The following is a 17,198-nucleotide window of genomic DNA, read 5'->3' as shown; positions in this document are numbered from 1 at the left end:
CCTAAATTTGCACCCTTTCACTACTGGTCTCCATCCATGCTTGGCGTAGGCCGTTGACAATAAATAATGAAAATTAGTTCTCATTTCTTTGTATTAATAACTTATTTGTAATGGGACCAAGAAAAGACATTCAGTGAAACTCTCCCATCCTTGAGGAGAAAAAGATCAAGATTTCCCATTTCTGGTATCAAACTCTCCTTCAGAGCACTGGGCCTTCCAGTGAATTTAAACACCAAGAGTGATGTTTGCAGAGAAGACCAGAAGCAGAGAGAGGAGTAGCAACAGCAGTCATTCCACCCGCTCTTTCCAAGCTGGGGTGGAGGCGGCAAAGATGGTTCCAGAACACACCAGCCAATGTTGACAGCCAGGTGGTAGGGGGCTGGGTCTAAGGCTTCTGAGAGCAAGGAGGTCACAGAACTGTACTCCATCCACCCCATGCCACATCCAGGGGAAGTCTTGCCTATCTTCTTTCCAACTCATCTTCTTACAACATTCATTCTGATGGATCTGGTGGGGACGCTTCAGGTGTTAAACACTCTCTTCCTGGGAGGCTAAGCAGCTCAGAGACCCCACCTGTTGGCCCAGGGTTGGACACAGACAAAGACAGTTTGTGTCCACAGCTCATTGCAACCCCGTGCCAGCACTTGGTGGGTGGACCCTCCTGCCCCATCCAGGCTTCCTTGCCGTCTGGGTTCAGTTTACAAATGAAGCTCAGTTCTCAAAGCACTGCCAGGGCATGCCGGATTGGTGGGTGGAGGTGTTCTTGAGGCTCTGTTCTCACATGACCTGGCTTGATGGCCATCCTCACATCAGTCTTGCCAAAGAGACTATTTCTAAAAGCCACTTCAGTGGCAACAGAACCCCAGGCCCCTCCAAGCGGCTGCAGATGACCCCTTGGACCTCGGATGGGCCGTCTTGCATTGGTTTCCTCTAAGCCACAGCTATGCGTCACGTCAGCATGTTGTTAATGGGAACACAGATGTTTTAACGACTTTAGGTCTATGAAAGGACAGAGCATACTTGCCAAGCGTGTGCCTGCTAGCCAAGGCTTGAGGCCCTCTGCATGTGAGTCATGTAGAATTCACACATGTTTTTTTTTTCTCTGAAAGATTTTTTTTTTTAAACTGTAGACCAAATCAGAAGCAGGTTATAACTCCCTGACTTCTCTCATCCCAGTGACTTTGACCCAGCAACCACACTGAAGAGGAAAGAAAGGACACTTCTGGGGGAAGAGGGGGACTTTTAGGGGGCAGCTGCCCAAGGCCATTATCTTAGGGTTCTCCAGGAAAAACAGAATCAAGGAGAACCAGTTGTATTGGGTTGGCCCCAAAGTTCATTCAGATTTTTCCATAACATGTTACGGGAAAACGCTAATGAATTTTTTTGGCCGACTCAGTATATGCACATCTCCCGTAGTCAAAGAGTGAGGAGAGAGATTTAAGGAATTGGCTCCTGCAGTGTGGGGGCTGGAGACCTGGGAAGAGCTGGTGCTGCATATCCAAAGGCTGTCTGAAGGCAGAATGCCCTCCTTCTCCCAGGACCTCAGTCTTTGGGATGAAGCCCACCCTCCTTATGGAAGGTAACCTGCTTTACTCAAAGTCGACAATTTAACACTCATCACATCTAAAAAATAGCTTCACCGGGACTGGTGTTTCACCAAATATCTGGGCACCATGGCCTAGCCATTACACAGCTTAGAGAAACTGAGGCTCAGGGTATCTGGCTGATGGATGGTGGGTCTACCTTCCCTGCCACATCGCGTCCAGTCCATCCCTGGAAGAGCACATTCTGCCCATTTCTTCAGTCCAAAAGAACCAGGACGAGAGGCTCAAAGGAGGCCCCGGTTTGCCAGTGGACCCTCTCAGTGCCCCGGCAGCCCCCTCCCAACACACATGCGCAGGCCCTTCTGGGAGCTTCGGCCAGGTGCGCGCACGTCCACACAGGACCCCAGGTTTCGGAGACCCATGAAAGTGAACTATCCGGATCTGACCTGGTCTCCTGGGGCTGACGCAAAGAGGTGGCGGGGTTGGGAGCCTGGTCTTGGCCGCCAGCACGGGCAGAAGTGAGGGCAGGAGGGGCGGCTGCGGTGGGCGTGGCCACGCGTGGGAGGCGGCGCTTCGGAAGTCCCGCCCCTAGAGAAACGCACCTGCGCGGTTGCGAAGGACTGAGTAACACGTGGTGTACTTTCAGACCTTTCTACCCTCCCTAGCGAAAAATCCCAAGCATTTCTGGGTGAGCAGGTAGACGTGAGATGAAAACCATCCTGTCCTGGACCTGCATCCCACATGCTCCTCGCGGGCCCTCCTTCAATCTAAGCTTCCCGAAGACAGAGGTTAGACGCCACACTGCATCACTTCCTTGTTTCCACCTGCCAGTGGCTCCCCACCCATGAAAATAAAGGCTAACTCCTCTCCAGGTCACTGACAGGGCAGATTCTTTTCCTGTTGCTGCTCTAACAAATCAACACAAATCCGGCCACTTAAAGCAACATATTTATTATCTTACAGTCTGGTAGGTCAGAACTCCAGCATGGGTCTTGCTGGGCTAAAATCAGGGTAAGATTCTTAGATTTCCTGGATAAGAACATAGATATCTTGTGGGGGGGAGCATTATTCTGCCTCCAACGCTGTGTGATCAAGCCCTGCCACTCCAAGTGTGCCCAAATCGGACACCTTCTGGGTTCCAATATTCAGACCTCTGTATTTCTCCACACACCTTGTGCTGCAAGCTAAGTCACTTTAGTCATGTCCAACTCCTTGCTACGCTATGGACTGTGGCCCCCCAGGCTCCTCTGTCCATGGAATTCTCCAGGCAAGATTACTGGAGTGGGTTGCCATTTCCTTCTCCAGGGGATCTTCTCCATTGACCCAGGGATCGAACCAGTGTCTCTTATGTTTCTGACACTGGAAAGCAGGTTCTTCACCCCTAGTGCCGCCTGGGAAGCCCTTAGCTTCCACAGACCTTAGCAAGTTTATTTCAACCGCAGGGCCTGTGCACTGGCCGTTCGCTCTGTCCAGATTCTGACCCTGGTCCTTGAAAGTCAGCCTTTCCACTTTCACTAGAAGCGCCCTCTCAGAGAGCCCTTACCCACCTACTGAGTGTAGGGCAGCCTCCTGGCCACCCTCCAATACAACACCACATTTCCATTGTCTGCCTCTGGATATTTTCAGGTCTGTCTTGTTTTTCTCTGCATGTTTGGCGAGCCATGTGAGAGCAGGGTCTGGGTCACGTACTGAGATCTGTTCTTTGAGTGTCATTCACTTTGTCCTTCCTATAGTCCCATGAGACAGGGATCTCAGAGGAGAGCACTGACTCACAAGAGGCAAGAACATGCCCCAGGTCACTCAGCCAGGAAGAGCGGGAGCCAGAACACAGACAGGCTGCCTCCCCAGACCCAGGACATCACCTGGCAGGACAGGCTCTCAGGACATACTTGTTGAATGAGCACATTATCTTACTAGTTAGATTCCTTCTGGGAAAGTAAAACCTCTAATTACGCAGTCAAAGAAAGAGCTCCAAGCTGATACTGACAAGTCTATATGTTTTCACATTACAGTGTAAATGACTGAAGGTGTCTGATATTTTTCTGAAAGTAGTTTTGTGGTTCTTTTTTTTGCCTACAGGTCTTCATGTGTTAGGGGCTTCCCGAGTGACGCAGACGGTAAAGAATCCGCCGGCAGTGCAGGAGCCCCTGATCCCTGGGTCGGGAGGATCCCCTGGAGAAGGAAATGGCAACCCACTCCAGTATTCTTGCCTGGAAATTTCCATGGACAGAGGAGCCTGGGGGGCCACAGTCCATCGGGTCGCAAAGAGTCAGACATGACTGAGCAACTAAACGACAACAATTTTCTTTTAAATGAAAAATCTGTGATGTCCTTATTTTAAGTTTCAGGCAGTCCCACAGAATCAGGGAAGACTCGGGTGGAGACTTTAAAAGGACAAAGGAAGTTCTATCCACCCAGGGAGTCTGCCCTGTGGCTCCAGGGCTGCATAAACCTGGGGAAAGTTTGTAGAAACCTGGCAGTCCCACCATTGTCCCTGCTGATAAGGGGCTTCATCTAGCCTCTGTCAACACTCAGGAGACAGACACTTCTCCTGGAGCAGCTGACAAAGGAAGCAGGTGAGGGTGGCTGTATGTAAGGAGGACTGGTGCCCCAGTGGCAGTGGGAGTGCTCCACAGGCACTGGCTGGTTCTGCCAAGAATCAAGGCAGGTGTCAAACAGGACCCGCCAGGGTGAGCAGGCCTAGGAGGGCATCAGTTCCTACCTGGAAGACTCCAGCCCAGCCCAAGGACCCAGTGCACTGTCTCCTTCCCCAGCTGGTCACCTCCAGTCCACACCCTCAGCCTGCACTGACCAATGACCCGAGGGCTAGAAACTGCCCCAGCGGAGCAAAGGGATATCTGCTCATCACTGCAATCAGGGCAGTCCTTGACAGGACTGGGAAAGAGTCACCCTCCTGAAGGTGCCAAGGAAAGATGGAGGCTGCTGGAGAAAGGGGAAATGCCAGGATGGCCTTCCAGTCACCCGTCCTCACCCTGAGCCCACCCATTTGTCTAAACCCTGTGCCTGTGGGGAGTGAATCCCTGGATCAGTACTCATGAAGGTCTGTAGAATGGCAATCTCGCCCTCCCTGCAAGAGGCTCTTCTGGTCTTCCCATCCAGGGGGTCGTCTGTTTTCCCATCTCCGGATATGGGCAGGTCTTGTGACTTGCTTTGGCCGGCAGAACACACTGGAAGCGATACAACAGTTCCAAGGCTGGCTCTGGATTAACTTCATTGTCTAGTTTCTGAATCTGATGTTTTGACATCTGGGGCTGTGTGACTTGGCACGGACTGTCCCTCTTGGGGGGAGGGGCTAGAAAATTCCTAGAGGCAGCAAACAACACAGCACCCCCCTTGCCCATGCCCAGCACACCTTAGGTGGCAAACCAACCAAAGCTGAGCCCATCCCCCTGATCATCTGGTCTGACACTTGTGAGACTAACACCCCACCCTAGCCACGCCCCCCGAAGAACCCCAGGGTCCAGCAACACACAACCAGGAACAGCCCTACACTGCATCTCGCTCACGTTATTCCAACTTGCCAGTCCTAACTCGGTTAGTGTTCTTAGCCCGTCTCACCCATTCCTTTCCTCAGGACCCCCAGTACAGGCTTTCCCAAAGTTTCCATCCCTCTCTCTGCCTGATGTTTTCTCTGTGATCCCCTTCTCTCGAGAACTCTAAGTGTTAATAACATGCTATCTTGTCCCCTGATCTGTTGGCCCCACCCCGCCTGACTGAAACCGAAATCTTAGCTTCACAGCAGACCAGCATCTCAAGAAGTCTGGTGCATCCTGCTGATCTTAGCCCTCGGCCGCTTTCCAAACTGCGGAAAGCCCAGGCCAGCCTGCTGGAGGACAGGGGACTGCATGGAGCAGAGGCACCCTGGACCACCCAGCCCTGGCTAACCCGGCAGCTGTCCACAGACCAAGAGGAGCCCAGGCCTAGAGAGTGGAGCCTGGAGCCCGTGAGTAAAACAGCTGAGCTGAGTCCTGCTCAAACTGGTGACCTGATCAGCCAATTCCAGACCCAGAGCAGCTCGATCAGAACCAAATGCAGGATACTTGTCTGTTTGGTTCTCGGCGAACGGGCCATGAAAGTCAAAGTGTCAATCATTCAGTTGCGTCTGACTCTTTGCAACTCCAAAGACTGTAGCCCACCATGCTTCTCTGTCCATGGGATTTCCCAGACGACAATACTGGAGTGAGTAGCCATGCTCTTCTTCAGTTGTATCTTTCTGACCTAGGAATCGAACCCAGGTTGCCCACATATCAATCACATGATTTTTTACCATGTGAGCCACCAGGGAAGCCCATGGGCCATGGCAGGCATAAAATATGTGTTTTATGAAATAACTCATTTTCGATTTGAATGATTCACACATCCCGGTAGCTGTGGTTCATCTCCACATGTCCTTCTAAAACAGGGTGATCAGTCGCTCAGCTGTGTCTGACTCTCTGCGACCCCATGGACTGTAGCCCGCCAGGCTCCTCTGTCCATGGGATTCTCCAGGCATGAATACTGGAGTGGGTTGCCATTTCCTTCTCCAGGGGATCTTGCAGACCCAGGGATCGAACCCAAGTCTCTTGCATCTCCTGCATTTGGCAGGCGAATTCTTTACCACCAGCGCTACCTGGGAAGCCCTCTAATACAAGGACTGGTTATAAAACTCGGCAGCAGAGTTGGCAGATACTCCTGGTGCTACGAGCATGGCAGATGCCTCTCTAGTCAAGCATGGTGTCCTTTCACGTCGAGCTCTGAAGTGAACAGCAATCCATCCCAACCAAGGCTCCAGGCAGCCCCAGGCTATCCATCTAAATTGGCAACAGAACTGACATTGGTAAACTGACCACAACTGAGACAGGCCGGGACCTGGGACCCTGCAGTGCTGGACACAACTCTCCTCGAGTAGGGAAACACAAAGAAACTGTATGAGACTAAAAATAACTGCGTGCATGCAAGGTTGGGGCAAATTCTGGGTATAGAGACCAAAAGGCCCAACTGCCACTTTTGAGGAGCCTGGCAAAGTGCCTAAACCACCCTTCCCACCTGACCCCTGGGCACACTCCTACCCGCCTACACCCCCATATAAGGAACGAGCTTTCCCATTCCCTCGGGGAGCGAGTGACCAGGGGAACTTGTCACTTGTTCTTGGTCTCACCTGCTGCAGCAGGGCCCCATAAAGCCTTGTCTGGACCTGTCTGGTCTCAAGTCAATTTCTAGTGCTTGGGAAGGCCAAGAACCCTGCTTGATAACAACACTACACCAGGATGGAGCGTGCTCAGATTTCCACATTTCCACCCTTCTCCATCTCATTCAGGGAACAGGTATCGAACCCTCACCACCTCCTTTCCCTCTGTCTCAGTCAGTGGGGTACAGTGGATGGCGGCATCTTTTCCCCCTTTTGCTCCTCCCTCAGGCTTTGATCCTAATACACGGATTCAGTTGCTACTGTCTTGGGTGCATCAGGCTCCCCGTCGACAGTGTGGGGATAGTGGGGCTACCATTGTCCACTTTAAAGTTTCAAAGAAGGACAAGTGTAACATCTACAGTATGAAGGTGACTCGGGAAGGACAAGGATAGTGAATTAAATCATCATTTTCCTGACAATGTGTTCAAAAAAACAAGGGAAGAAGCCAAGAAAGAGGAAGGCATATGATCCAGAAAACACAAACTCCAGTCCAGGCCAAAGTCCCTGGGTAGCCACAGGGCTATGAGCCCAGAGAAGGTTCAGCAAAACGGGAATCCAGGGGCAAGGAGCCCAGCAGAATAGGACCAGGAAAGAGACTTTTGGAAACTACTGTGCTTATGTAGAGGACGGATGGAGCAAAGGAGAAAAACTTTGAGGAAAACCAAAAAGTTACACAAGAAAGAAAATTAATCATGGTAGGTTATCTGGCTCTGCAGCGAACAATGGAACAAAGTACTCATCTGTCATCACGGTAGATCAGTTACTTAGAAATGTGGAATAATTTCCAGGGCACTTGAAAACAGTTGCCTCAAGAGAAACAGAGAGAGGACTATGGGACAATTTCTTGAAAGCCACAAACTACCAAAAATCATCCCCCAGGAAAAAAAAGCTACCCGAAGGAGTTCTCTGTCAAAGAAATTGAATCCACAATTAAGAATCTTCCAGAAAAGAAGTCTCCAAGCCCACATGGTTTCATTGGTCAATTCTATCAAACACTGCGAGTGGGACTGACACCACCTCTACAGTCTCTGCCGGAAAACAGAAGAGAAGGGGACAACTCGCAGTTCACTTTAGGAAGCCAGTGTTATCACGGTAACGCACCCAGGCAAAGACAGTGGGAGAAACACACAGACGAGGGGTCAGCAGCTTGTCTGTAGAAACAGGGCCAGAGAGTCACATTCCCGGCTTTGCAGCCCATAGAGTCTCTGCTGCGGCTCCTCACCTGTACAGGTGCAGTGCAAACAGCAGCGATGGGGACGGGTAAGGGAACCAGCGTAGCCAGATTTGAGCACCAGTGGGCTGGATATGGCTCATGGGCTATAGTCTGCTGACCCCTGCTATATACCAATATCCCTCATCAACAAGATACAAGAATTCTCACAAAACATTAGCAAGCAGAATCCAGAAATATATACAATGTATAAGATGACATGATCCAATTAGGGTTTATCTGGGAGTGCAAGGCTGGTTTCAAAATTAGAATATCACATGACATTGTAAACCAATTATACTACAATTAAAGTTTTATAATTAAACTAAATTTTAAAAAGTCAATCAACATTATCCACTTTAACAACAGACTGAAGAATAACCATGAGATCGTATCAGTTGAGGGAGACAAAGCGTGTGATAAGATTCAGCATCACTTACAATAAAAGACACTGTGATGACGCTATAATATCATCACAGTAGGTGGCTCAGAGGTTAAAGCGTCTGCCTCCAATGCGGGAGACCCGGGTTTGATCCCTGGGTCGGGAAGATCCCCTGGAGAAGGAAATGGTAACCCACTCCAGTATTCTTGCCTGAAGAATCCCATGGACGGAGAAGCCTGGTAGGCTACAGTCCACAGGGTCACAAAGAGTCGGACACGACTGAGCGACTGAACGGAACGGAACGAACGGGACAAAAGACGATGCTGTGAAAGTGCTGCACTCAATATGCCAGCAAATTTGGAAAACTCAGCAGTGCCCACAGGACTGGAGAAGGTCAGTCTTCATTCCAATCCCAAAGAAAGGCAATGCCAAAGAATGCTCAAACTACCACGCAATTGCACTCATCTCACACGCTACCAAAGTAATGCTCAAAATTCTCCAAGCCAGGCTTCAACAGTACGTGAACCACGGACTTCCAGATGATCAAGCTGGATTTACAAAAGGCAGAAGAACCAAAGATCAAATTGCCAACATCCGTTCGATTATCAAAAAAGCAAGAGAGTTCCAGAAAAACATCTACTTCTGCTTTATTGACTTCACCAAAGCCTTTGACTGTGTGGATCACAACAAACTGGAAAATTCTTAAAAGAGATGGGAATACCAGACACCTGACCTACCTCCTGAGAAATCTGTGTGCAGGTCAAGAAGCAACAGTTAGAACTGGACATGGAACAACAGACTGGTTCCAAATAGGAAAAGGAGTACGTCAAGGCTGTATATTGTCACCCTGCTTATTTAACTTCTATGCAGAGTACATCATGAGAAACGCTGGGCTGGAGGAAGCACAAGCTGGAATCAAGATTGCCGGGAGAAATATCAATAACTTCAGACAAGCAGATGACACTACCCTTATGGCAGAAAGCGAAGAAGAACTAAAGAGCCTCTTGATGAAAGTGAAAGAAGAGAGTGAAAAAGCTGGCTTAAAGCTCAACATTCAGAAAGATCATGGCATCCTGTTCCATCGCTTCACAGTAAATAGATGGGGAAACAGTGACAGACTTTATTTTCTTGGGCTCCAGAATCACTGGAATCACATGACTGCAGCCATGAAATTAAAAGACATTTGTTCCTTGGAAGAAAAGCTATGACCAACCTAGACAGCATATTAAAAAGCAGAGACATTACTTTGCCAACAAAAGTCTGTCTAGTCAAAGCTATGGTTTTTTCAGTGGACATGTACAGATGGACCACAAAGAAAGCTGAGCGCTGAAGAATTGATGCTTTTGAACTGTGGTGTTGGAGGAGACTCTTGAGAGTCCCTTGGACTGCAAGGAGATCCAATCAGTGTATCTTAAAGGAAATCAGTCCTGAATATGCATTGGAAGGACTGATGCTGAAGCTGAAACTCCAATACTTTGGCCACCTGATGAGAAGAATTGACTCATTTGAAAAGACCCTAATGCTGGGAAAGATTGAAGGCAGGAGGAGAAGGGGACAACAGAGGATGAGATGGTTGGATGGCATCACCAACTCGATGGACATGAGTTTGAGTAAGCTCTGGGAGTTGGTGATGAACAGGGAAGCCTGGTGTATTGCAGTCCATGGGGTTGCAAGGAGTCGGGCATGACTGAGTGACTGAACTGAACTATAATAAAAACTCTATTAAGCTATGGCTAGAAAACCTTAACCTGACAAATGACTTCTACAAAGACCTATAGCCTAGCATACCTCTTAACATTAAAAAACTAAATGCAGGACATTCCTGGTGGTCCAGTGGCTAAGACATTGCACTCTGAAGGCTGGGGGCCCAGGTTCCATCCCTCGTCAGGGAACTAGAGCCCACATGTTGCAATTAAGACCCAGTGCAGCCAAATAAATAAATAAAATAAATATTTAAAAAACAGACAAAAAGGCTGAATGCATCCTTCCCACAGCAAGGATGTCCACTCTGTTACTCAACACAGTACTGGGAGTTTAATAAGTGTAATCAGGCTAAATAAATAAATGGCACGTGTATAAAAAAGGGAGAAATAAAACTGCCCCTATTTACAGATAACCTGATTGTTTATGTAAAAAAATCTGAGGGAATCTACAAAAAGAAATCCCTATAACTAATAAGTGAGTTCCACAAAGTCACAGGATACCATGCCAACATAGAAAAGCCCGTTGAATTTCTGTAGTCTAGGAATATAGCATTGGAAATGAAAAAATCTTAAAACTAATACTACTTAAAGTAGCTCCAAAAATGAAATACTTAGATTTTAAATCTAACGAAGCATATTCACATTGAAAATTTAAAAATACTGATAAAAAAATCAAGGAAGATCTAAATAAATGGAAAGAAATGTAATTTTCATGTCATTGGAAAACTCAGTATTAAAATGCCATATATGTACATGTGTATGTTCTTGGTCATGTCCAACTCTTTGAGACCCCAGGGACTGTAGCCCACCAGGCTCCTCTGTCCATGGGATGCTCCAGGCAAGAATACTGGAGTGGGTTACCACTACCTCCTCCAGGGGATCTTCCCGACCCAGGGATCAAACCCACAAGTCTTACATCTCCTGCATTCACAGGCAGGTTCTTTACAATTGAAGCCCCTTCAATTGAGAATTGCCTTTAAAAACATGCATCTTAACATAAACTTCACACTTTATATAAAAATTAACTCAAAACAGATCACAGATCAAAATGTAAAGAAGCAAAACTGTAAAAATTTTAGAAAAAAAAATATAAGAAAACTTTAATGATCTGGAGTCAAAGAGTTCTTAGACTTAAAACCAAAAGCAAAATCTATAAAAATAAAAAATTAATCAGTTGGATTTTATCAAAATTAAAAATCTTTGGTCTGGAAAACACACTGTTAAGACAAGCTGCAGTGACTGAAATAATGCCATCTGTAGCAACATGGATGGATCTAGAGATTATCATCCTAAATGAAGTCAGAGAAACACCATATGATATCACTTACATGTGCAATCTAAAAATAAAAATGATACAAATGAACTTATTTACAAAACAGAAACAAACTCAAAGACTTAGAAAACAAATATATGGTTACCAAAGGGGAAAGGTGAGGGGGAGGGATAAAGTAGAAGCTTGGGATTAACATACACATACTATCCTATATAAAATAGATTTCCAACAAGGACCGACTATAGAGCATGGAGAACTACACTCAATACTCTGTTACAGTCCATATGGGAAAAGAATCTGAAAAAGAACAGATATATGAATATGTATAATTAATCACTTTGCTGTGTGCCTGAAACTAACACAGCGTTGTAAATCAACTACACTCTAATATAAAATTAAAAAATAAAAAAGACAAGCTGCAGACAGGAAGAAAATATAAGCAACTCACACACCTGAACAAAGGATTTCTAATTAAAATATATAAAGAATACTTAAAACTTAACCATAAGAAAACGAATCATCCATTTGGAAAATGGGCAGAGGGCCTGAATAGACACTTCACCCAGTAGACTATCGAAATGTCAAATAAGCACATGAAGAGATGCCAGTATTGCCAGTCACTAGAGAAATGGGCATTTAAACCAAACTGAGACATCATTCCATACCCATTAGAGTGATTTGGAGACAAATAAACAAACCTAATAATGTTAAGTGCTGGTGAAGATGCTGGGTGACTAGGCTTTTTATGCATTGCTGGTAGGAACGTAAAATGATAAAGTGAAGTCGCTCAGTTGTGTCTGACTCTTTGCGACCCCGTGGACTAGCCTACCAGGTTCCACCATCCATGGGATTTCCCAGGCAAGAGTACTGGAGTGGGTTGCCATTCCCTTCTCCAGGAGATCTTCCCAACCCAGGGATTGAGCCCGGGTCTCCCACATGGTAGGCATTGTAGGCAGACGCTTTACCGTCTGAGCCACCAGGGAAGATCCTGAAAATGATAAAACTGAATGGAATATAGCCTAGCTGCTTCTTACAACGTTAAAGATACATTTACCAAATGACCCAGAAATCCCACTCTTAGATATTTACCCAAGAGAAATGAGTGTTTACATTCCACAAAAAGCTGTATGGGGAATGTTTATAGCAGCTCTAGTCATAGTCACCCAAAATTGGAATTGACAGCATGGGAGTCATTAAGTTCAATGGCTGAGATGACAAACTGTGACATGTCCACACAGTGGAATACTACCCAGCAATAGGAAGGAATTGTGCATTCCCAGAATGACATGGAAGAATCTTAAATACATTACGCTAAGTTAAAGAAGTCAGAATCAAAAGTCTATGTACTTTTTGCTTCCATTTAAATGACATTATGAAGATGAAAAACTATAATGATGAAGAACAGATCAGTGATTCCAGGGGCTGCGGTGGGCAGACATGTGCCTACACAGGGCATCACGATGTCATTTTGGAGTGGCGGAACCGTTCTGTCTCCTGACTGTGGTGGAGATGGCCAAACATAGAGCATAGCTCTATGGTTAAAATCATGGGAATGTACACTAAAGACATTTTCCCCCCAATAAACTCCAAAAAGCAATGTATCCAATGGGAGTAGACAGTCAAAAGAATGAATCTCTAACAGTGGATTTTGGAACCCTGTGACAACTGATCACAAGGAGAGGCTTTGGAGAGAGGGAAATATTCTGAAATACTACAGCACCCACATCCCGCAGCCAACAAGGAGATTGAGGGCCACCATGGGGGAGAAGGGTGAGGCATGGGGCTTTGTTAAGTGTCCTTCCTTTCTTGTCTCCCCAGCAAGGCTGTCTCTCTTCCTAGGGCGAGACCACAGAGTGGGCAGCAGTGTTGGAAAAGGGCCCCCATTTATGGGATCCCCACACTGCTCAACCTCCCCTCCTTTCCCAGGACCACCAGTTCTCCAACAGCAGATCTCAAAAGTCTTTCAAAGTGACTCAGGACAGGCGTGATGAAAAGCCAGACAGGGACTGGGGGTGAGAGTCCCCAACCTACACAGGACTTTGGGCGAAGGACAGTTTCACTAGAATTTTTAAACCAACTTCCATGGAGAATCCCTTCTGCTCCCTTTCCCTCTCACCAAGCCCAGTGAGGCAGGTGCTTTTGCAGGTAAAGAAATCAAGGTTTAGAGGATAAGGAATCTGAGGAAGCCTGGACATGGCAGGGCAGGGATGGGACCCAGATCTTCCCCCAAGAACACAGCCTGAAGGAGCTTACTTCCCTATTTGAACAGCGGCTGCAAACATGTGAGAACTACCAAGGTCTCACCTTGTCCAGGTAACCTTGAGCCAGCAAGTAACAGCAGGACAGAGCTCCCCCCCAGCATCCTGTCTACCCTGCCCCCTCTGCTGGCCCGGGGTAGGGGGCCAGCTAAGGGATGCACCTACCCGTGCATCCCTCAGCTTTGCACTCTGGGCCTGAGGCTCTGTTTTGTAATCTGCAATAGGCAACCCTATTGTTCTGCTAGGTGGGTTCCTTGTGGGGACCTTCTGCAGCCTGGTGACCAAGTGACTCCCTGCGGTGGCAACTCACCCCTTCCACACTAACACGGATCAAGTTTGGTCTGAACTAAATTCTCCCTTCCTGCATCCCAAGGGCTTCTAAGTGGCCACCGATATGCCTGCTTGGTTCAGAAATTCAATTCATGGGTGAGCGTCTGTGGAGAAGGGAAAAGGCTTGGAGCCCAAAGGGAGAGATGAGGCTGTGTGAACCTGAGTAAGTCACCGTCTCCCGGGGCCTCAGCTCCTTCATCCGCAAAATGGGGGTGGTGACAGTTCCCAACTCACAAGGCTGCTCTGAGAATAAAGAGCGTGGGAGAATGCTTAGCAAAGAAACAGGCGTTCGCCCGCCACTTTGCAACCCACTCCAGGATTCTTGCCTGGGAAATCCCACTGACAGAGAAGCCTGGCAGGCTTCTGGGGTCGCAAAGAGTTAGCAGTCTATGGGGTCGCAGTCTACGGGGTCGCAAAGAGTTAGCGAGGACTGAGCGACTGAACACACACGCATACTGCCGTGACCGTTACTGCTGTGAACGGCACTGTCAGGGTAGCTGCCCTACAACTCATAGAGCACACAGTCACAGACGGAGGGGTCTCCGGTTCTCAGAACCAGACTGGTGATAGCTGGCTTGGAATTCAGCAGGTCCAATCTCACCTTTGAAAGTGCACTTTTAACTGAATTCTTTTTTCTTTTTCTACAGCACTGCTGCAGTATGCGGGACCTTAGTTCCCTGACCAGGGATCCAACCGGCTCCCCTTGCTTTGGAAGTGAGGAGTCTTAACCACTGGACCGTCAAGGAAGTCCCTTTAATCTGCATTTTTATCTTAATTTTTACTATCAATCCTTGCTGCTTAATGTAAAAGTGAATCTGTTCAAGTACATAAATCCATCAGGATTCCAATAGCCACAAGTCAGGGAGAGAAAACCTAAGGGCAAGCTGCCTGTAAGTTTGGGAAAGAAACTTAGTCCCAAATCTAAGGTCCCCCAGGCTCAGAGTGAAGCTGTTTCAGACACCTCCCCACCCACCCCTGCCTGGGAAGTGCTGTGAACTGCTGAGAAAGTCGGTGGTGGGAGCCACACGCTTAAATTGGCTATTATGATGTTAGTTGCTCAGTCCTGTCAGACTCTTTGCGATCCCATGGACTGTAGCCCACCAGGCTCCTCTGTCCATGGGATTCTCCAGGCACGAATACTGGAGTGGAGGGTTGCCATGCCCTCCTCCAGGGGATCTTCCCAACCCAGGGATAGAGCCTGGGGCTCCCACATAGAAGAAGGCAGATTCTTTACCATCTGAGCCACCAGGGCTATACCCCCAGTACAAAATGTTTTTGGTGTTAAAAATTTTTTTAAAAAAAGAAAAGTTGGTGGGAAGAAGGATATTTCGGTTAGAAATTTAAGTGTTGGAAGTTGGAGGCAGGGGACATCCTCTACTCTAAGCGGGTGAGCGGGGAGCTCTTCTGGAGACCCGAGAAGGACCAACGTCTCATGAGTTCTTCTCAGGCAGAGCCTTCTTTCTGCCTCTCTCTCTCTCTCTCTCTCTCTCTCTCTCTCTCTCTCTCCCCCAGCGAACCGAGGCTTTCGCACCAACTGCTCAGACCAGCCCAGGTCCTCACAGACGCCCGGCCCGCGATGCATCCGATGACAGATGTGGGAACGGAACCCCAGCCCCAGCCTGGCTCCAAGCCCCCGGCCCGAGCCTTCCGGTGGAATGTGGCGAGCCAAGGTCCTTCGGCCTCGGCGTGGCCTCCCCTGCAAGCAGGATCAGGGAACTGGCGGGAGGGACACTGACCTGGGAAGCCCGCGATTCGGGACAGGCGAGGAAGAGCAGCAGAAGGAAGAGCGCCCGGGGACACTTGGGCACCATCTTTGCCAACCGGAACCTTTCCGCTTGGGAAGGGGAGATAACTTGGTCTGCCGCCCCCGCCGAGGTTGTCCCAACCGATGCCGCGGCCGCCCCGGCGGGGACCCGGGCTCCGCTCGGCCCGGATCGGCTCGGGGAGGGAGGAAAGCGGGAGCCCGCGAGCGCAGCTCGGCCCGCCGCGCTCGGGAGGCGCAGTCCCGGATCCAGGTGCGCCGCGCGCGGACCCGGAGCTTCCGCGGCCACACGCGTCCGCGGCCGCCCGCACGAGACAGCCCCGGCGAGGCGGGGAGGCGCCGGCCCCTTGGCCAAAGCCGAGGAGGAGGGGCTGCCCGGCCAGGAATGCGCCTGGGAGCGGGCCCAACCCGCGCGGCTCCCAGCGGAGGCCCGGCGCGACGCGGAGGACGAGCGCCGGCGTCCCGAGCGCCCTCGCGGGGGAGGCGGCCGAGGCGGCGCACACGTGCGTGCGGCCCCCGGGCCCAGAGCCGGGTCGCTCCTGACCGCCCCTTTCCAGCCTGGGGACACTGAGGCTGCCCTCATCCAGCGGCAGTTCAGTTCAGTTCAGTCGCTCAGTCGTGTCCGACTCTCCGCGACCCCATGAATCACAGCACGCCAGGCCTCCCTGTCCATCACCAACTCCCGGAATTCACTCAAACTCATGTCCGCAGAGTCGGTGATGCCATCCAGCCATCTCATTCTCTGTCGTCCCCTTCTCCTCCCGCCCCCAACCTTTCCCAGCATCAGAGTCTTTTCCAGTGAGTCAACTTGTCGCATGAGGTGGCCAAAGTATTGGAGTTTCAGCTTTAGCATCAGTCCTTCCAATGAACACCCAGGATTGATCTCCTCTAGAATGGACTGGTTGGATCATCTTGCAGTCCAAGGGACTCTCAAGAGTCTTCTCCAGCACCACAGTTCAAAAGCATCAATTCTTCGGCGATCAGCCTTCTTCACAGTCCAACTCTCACATCCATACATGACCACGAGAAAAACCATAGCCGTGACTAGACGGACCTTGGTTGGCAAAGTAATGTCTCTGCTTTTTAATATGCTATCTAGGTTGGTCATAACTTTCCTTCCAAGGAGTGTCTTTTAATTTTCTGGTTGCAATCAGCATCTGCAGTATTTTGGAGCCCAAAAAAATAAAGTCTGACACTGTTTCCACTGTTTTTCCATTTCCCATGAAGTGATGGGACCAGATGCCATGATCTTAGTTTTCTGAATGTTGAGCTTCAAACCAACCTTTTCACTCTCCTCTTTCACTTTCATCAAGAGGCTTTTGAGTTCCTCTTCACTTTCTGCCATAAGGGTGGTGTCATCTGCATATCTGAGGTTACTGATATTTCTCCCAGCAATCTTGATTCCAGCTTGTGCTTCTTCCAGCCCAGCGTTCCTCATGATGTACTCTGCATATAAGTTAAATAAGCAAGGTGACAATATACAGCCTTGACGTACTCCTTTTCCTATTTGGAACCAGTCTGTTGTTCCATGTCCAGTTCTGACTGTTG

The 17,198-nt window shown here is 48.8% G+C and overlaps 1 protein-coding gene across 4 annotated transcripts in view; it reads right to left on the bottom strand.

Moving 5' to 3' along the window:
- The window catches only part of FBLN7 (fibulin 7), a 64,014-nt gene extending 47,687 nt beyond the window's left edge, over nucleotides 1–16,327 (bottom strand). For 2 of the 4 annotated variants that reach the window (XM_055400679.2, XM_055400682.2), the window contains exon 1: nucleotides 15,625–16,321. In XM_055400679.2, coding sequence (XP_055256654.2) covers nucleotides 15,625–16,233 — 609 coding nt within the window. In that variant the 5' untranslated portion in view covers nucleotides 16,234–16,321. Of the gene's footprint in view, nucleotides 1–15,624 lie in introns of all 4 variants that reach the window. The other 2 variants (XM_055400681.2, XM_055400680.2) reach the window with 2 other exon arrangements.
- Between the last annotated feature and the right edge of the window lie 871 nt (nucleotides 16,328–17,198).

Source organism: Moschus berezovskii, chromosome 11 (assembly GCF_049115385.1).
Source record: "Moschus berezovskii isolate FMDL1 chromosome 11, NW_MosBer_1.0, whole genome shotgun sequence".
NCBI classification, from domain to species: domain Eukaryota; kingdom Metazoa; phylum Chordata; class Mammalia; order Artiodactyla; family Moschidae; genus Moschus; species Moschus berezovskii.
Note: the sequence above shows the minus strand (reverse complement) of the source record. Positions and strands in the feature narration are given on the sequence as shown.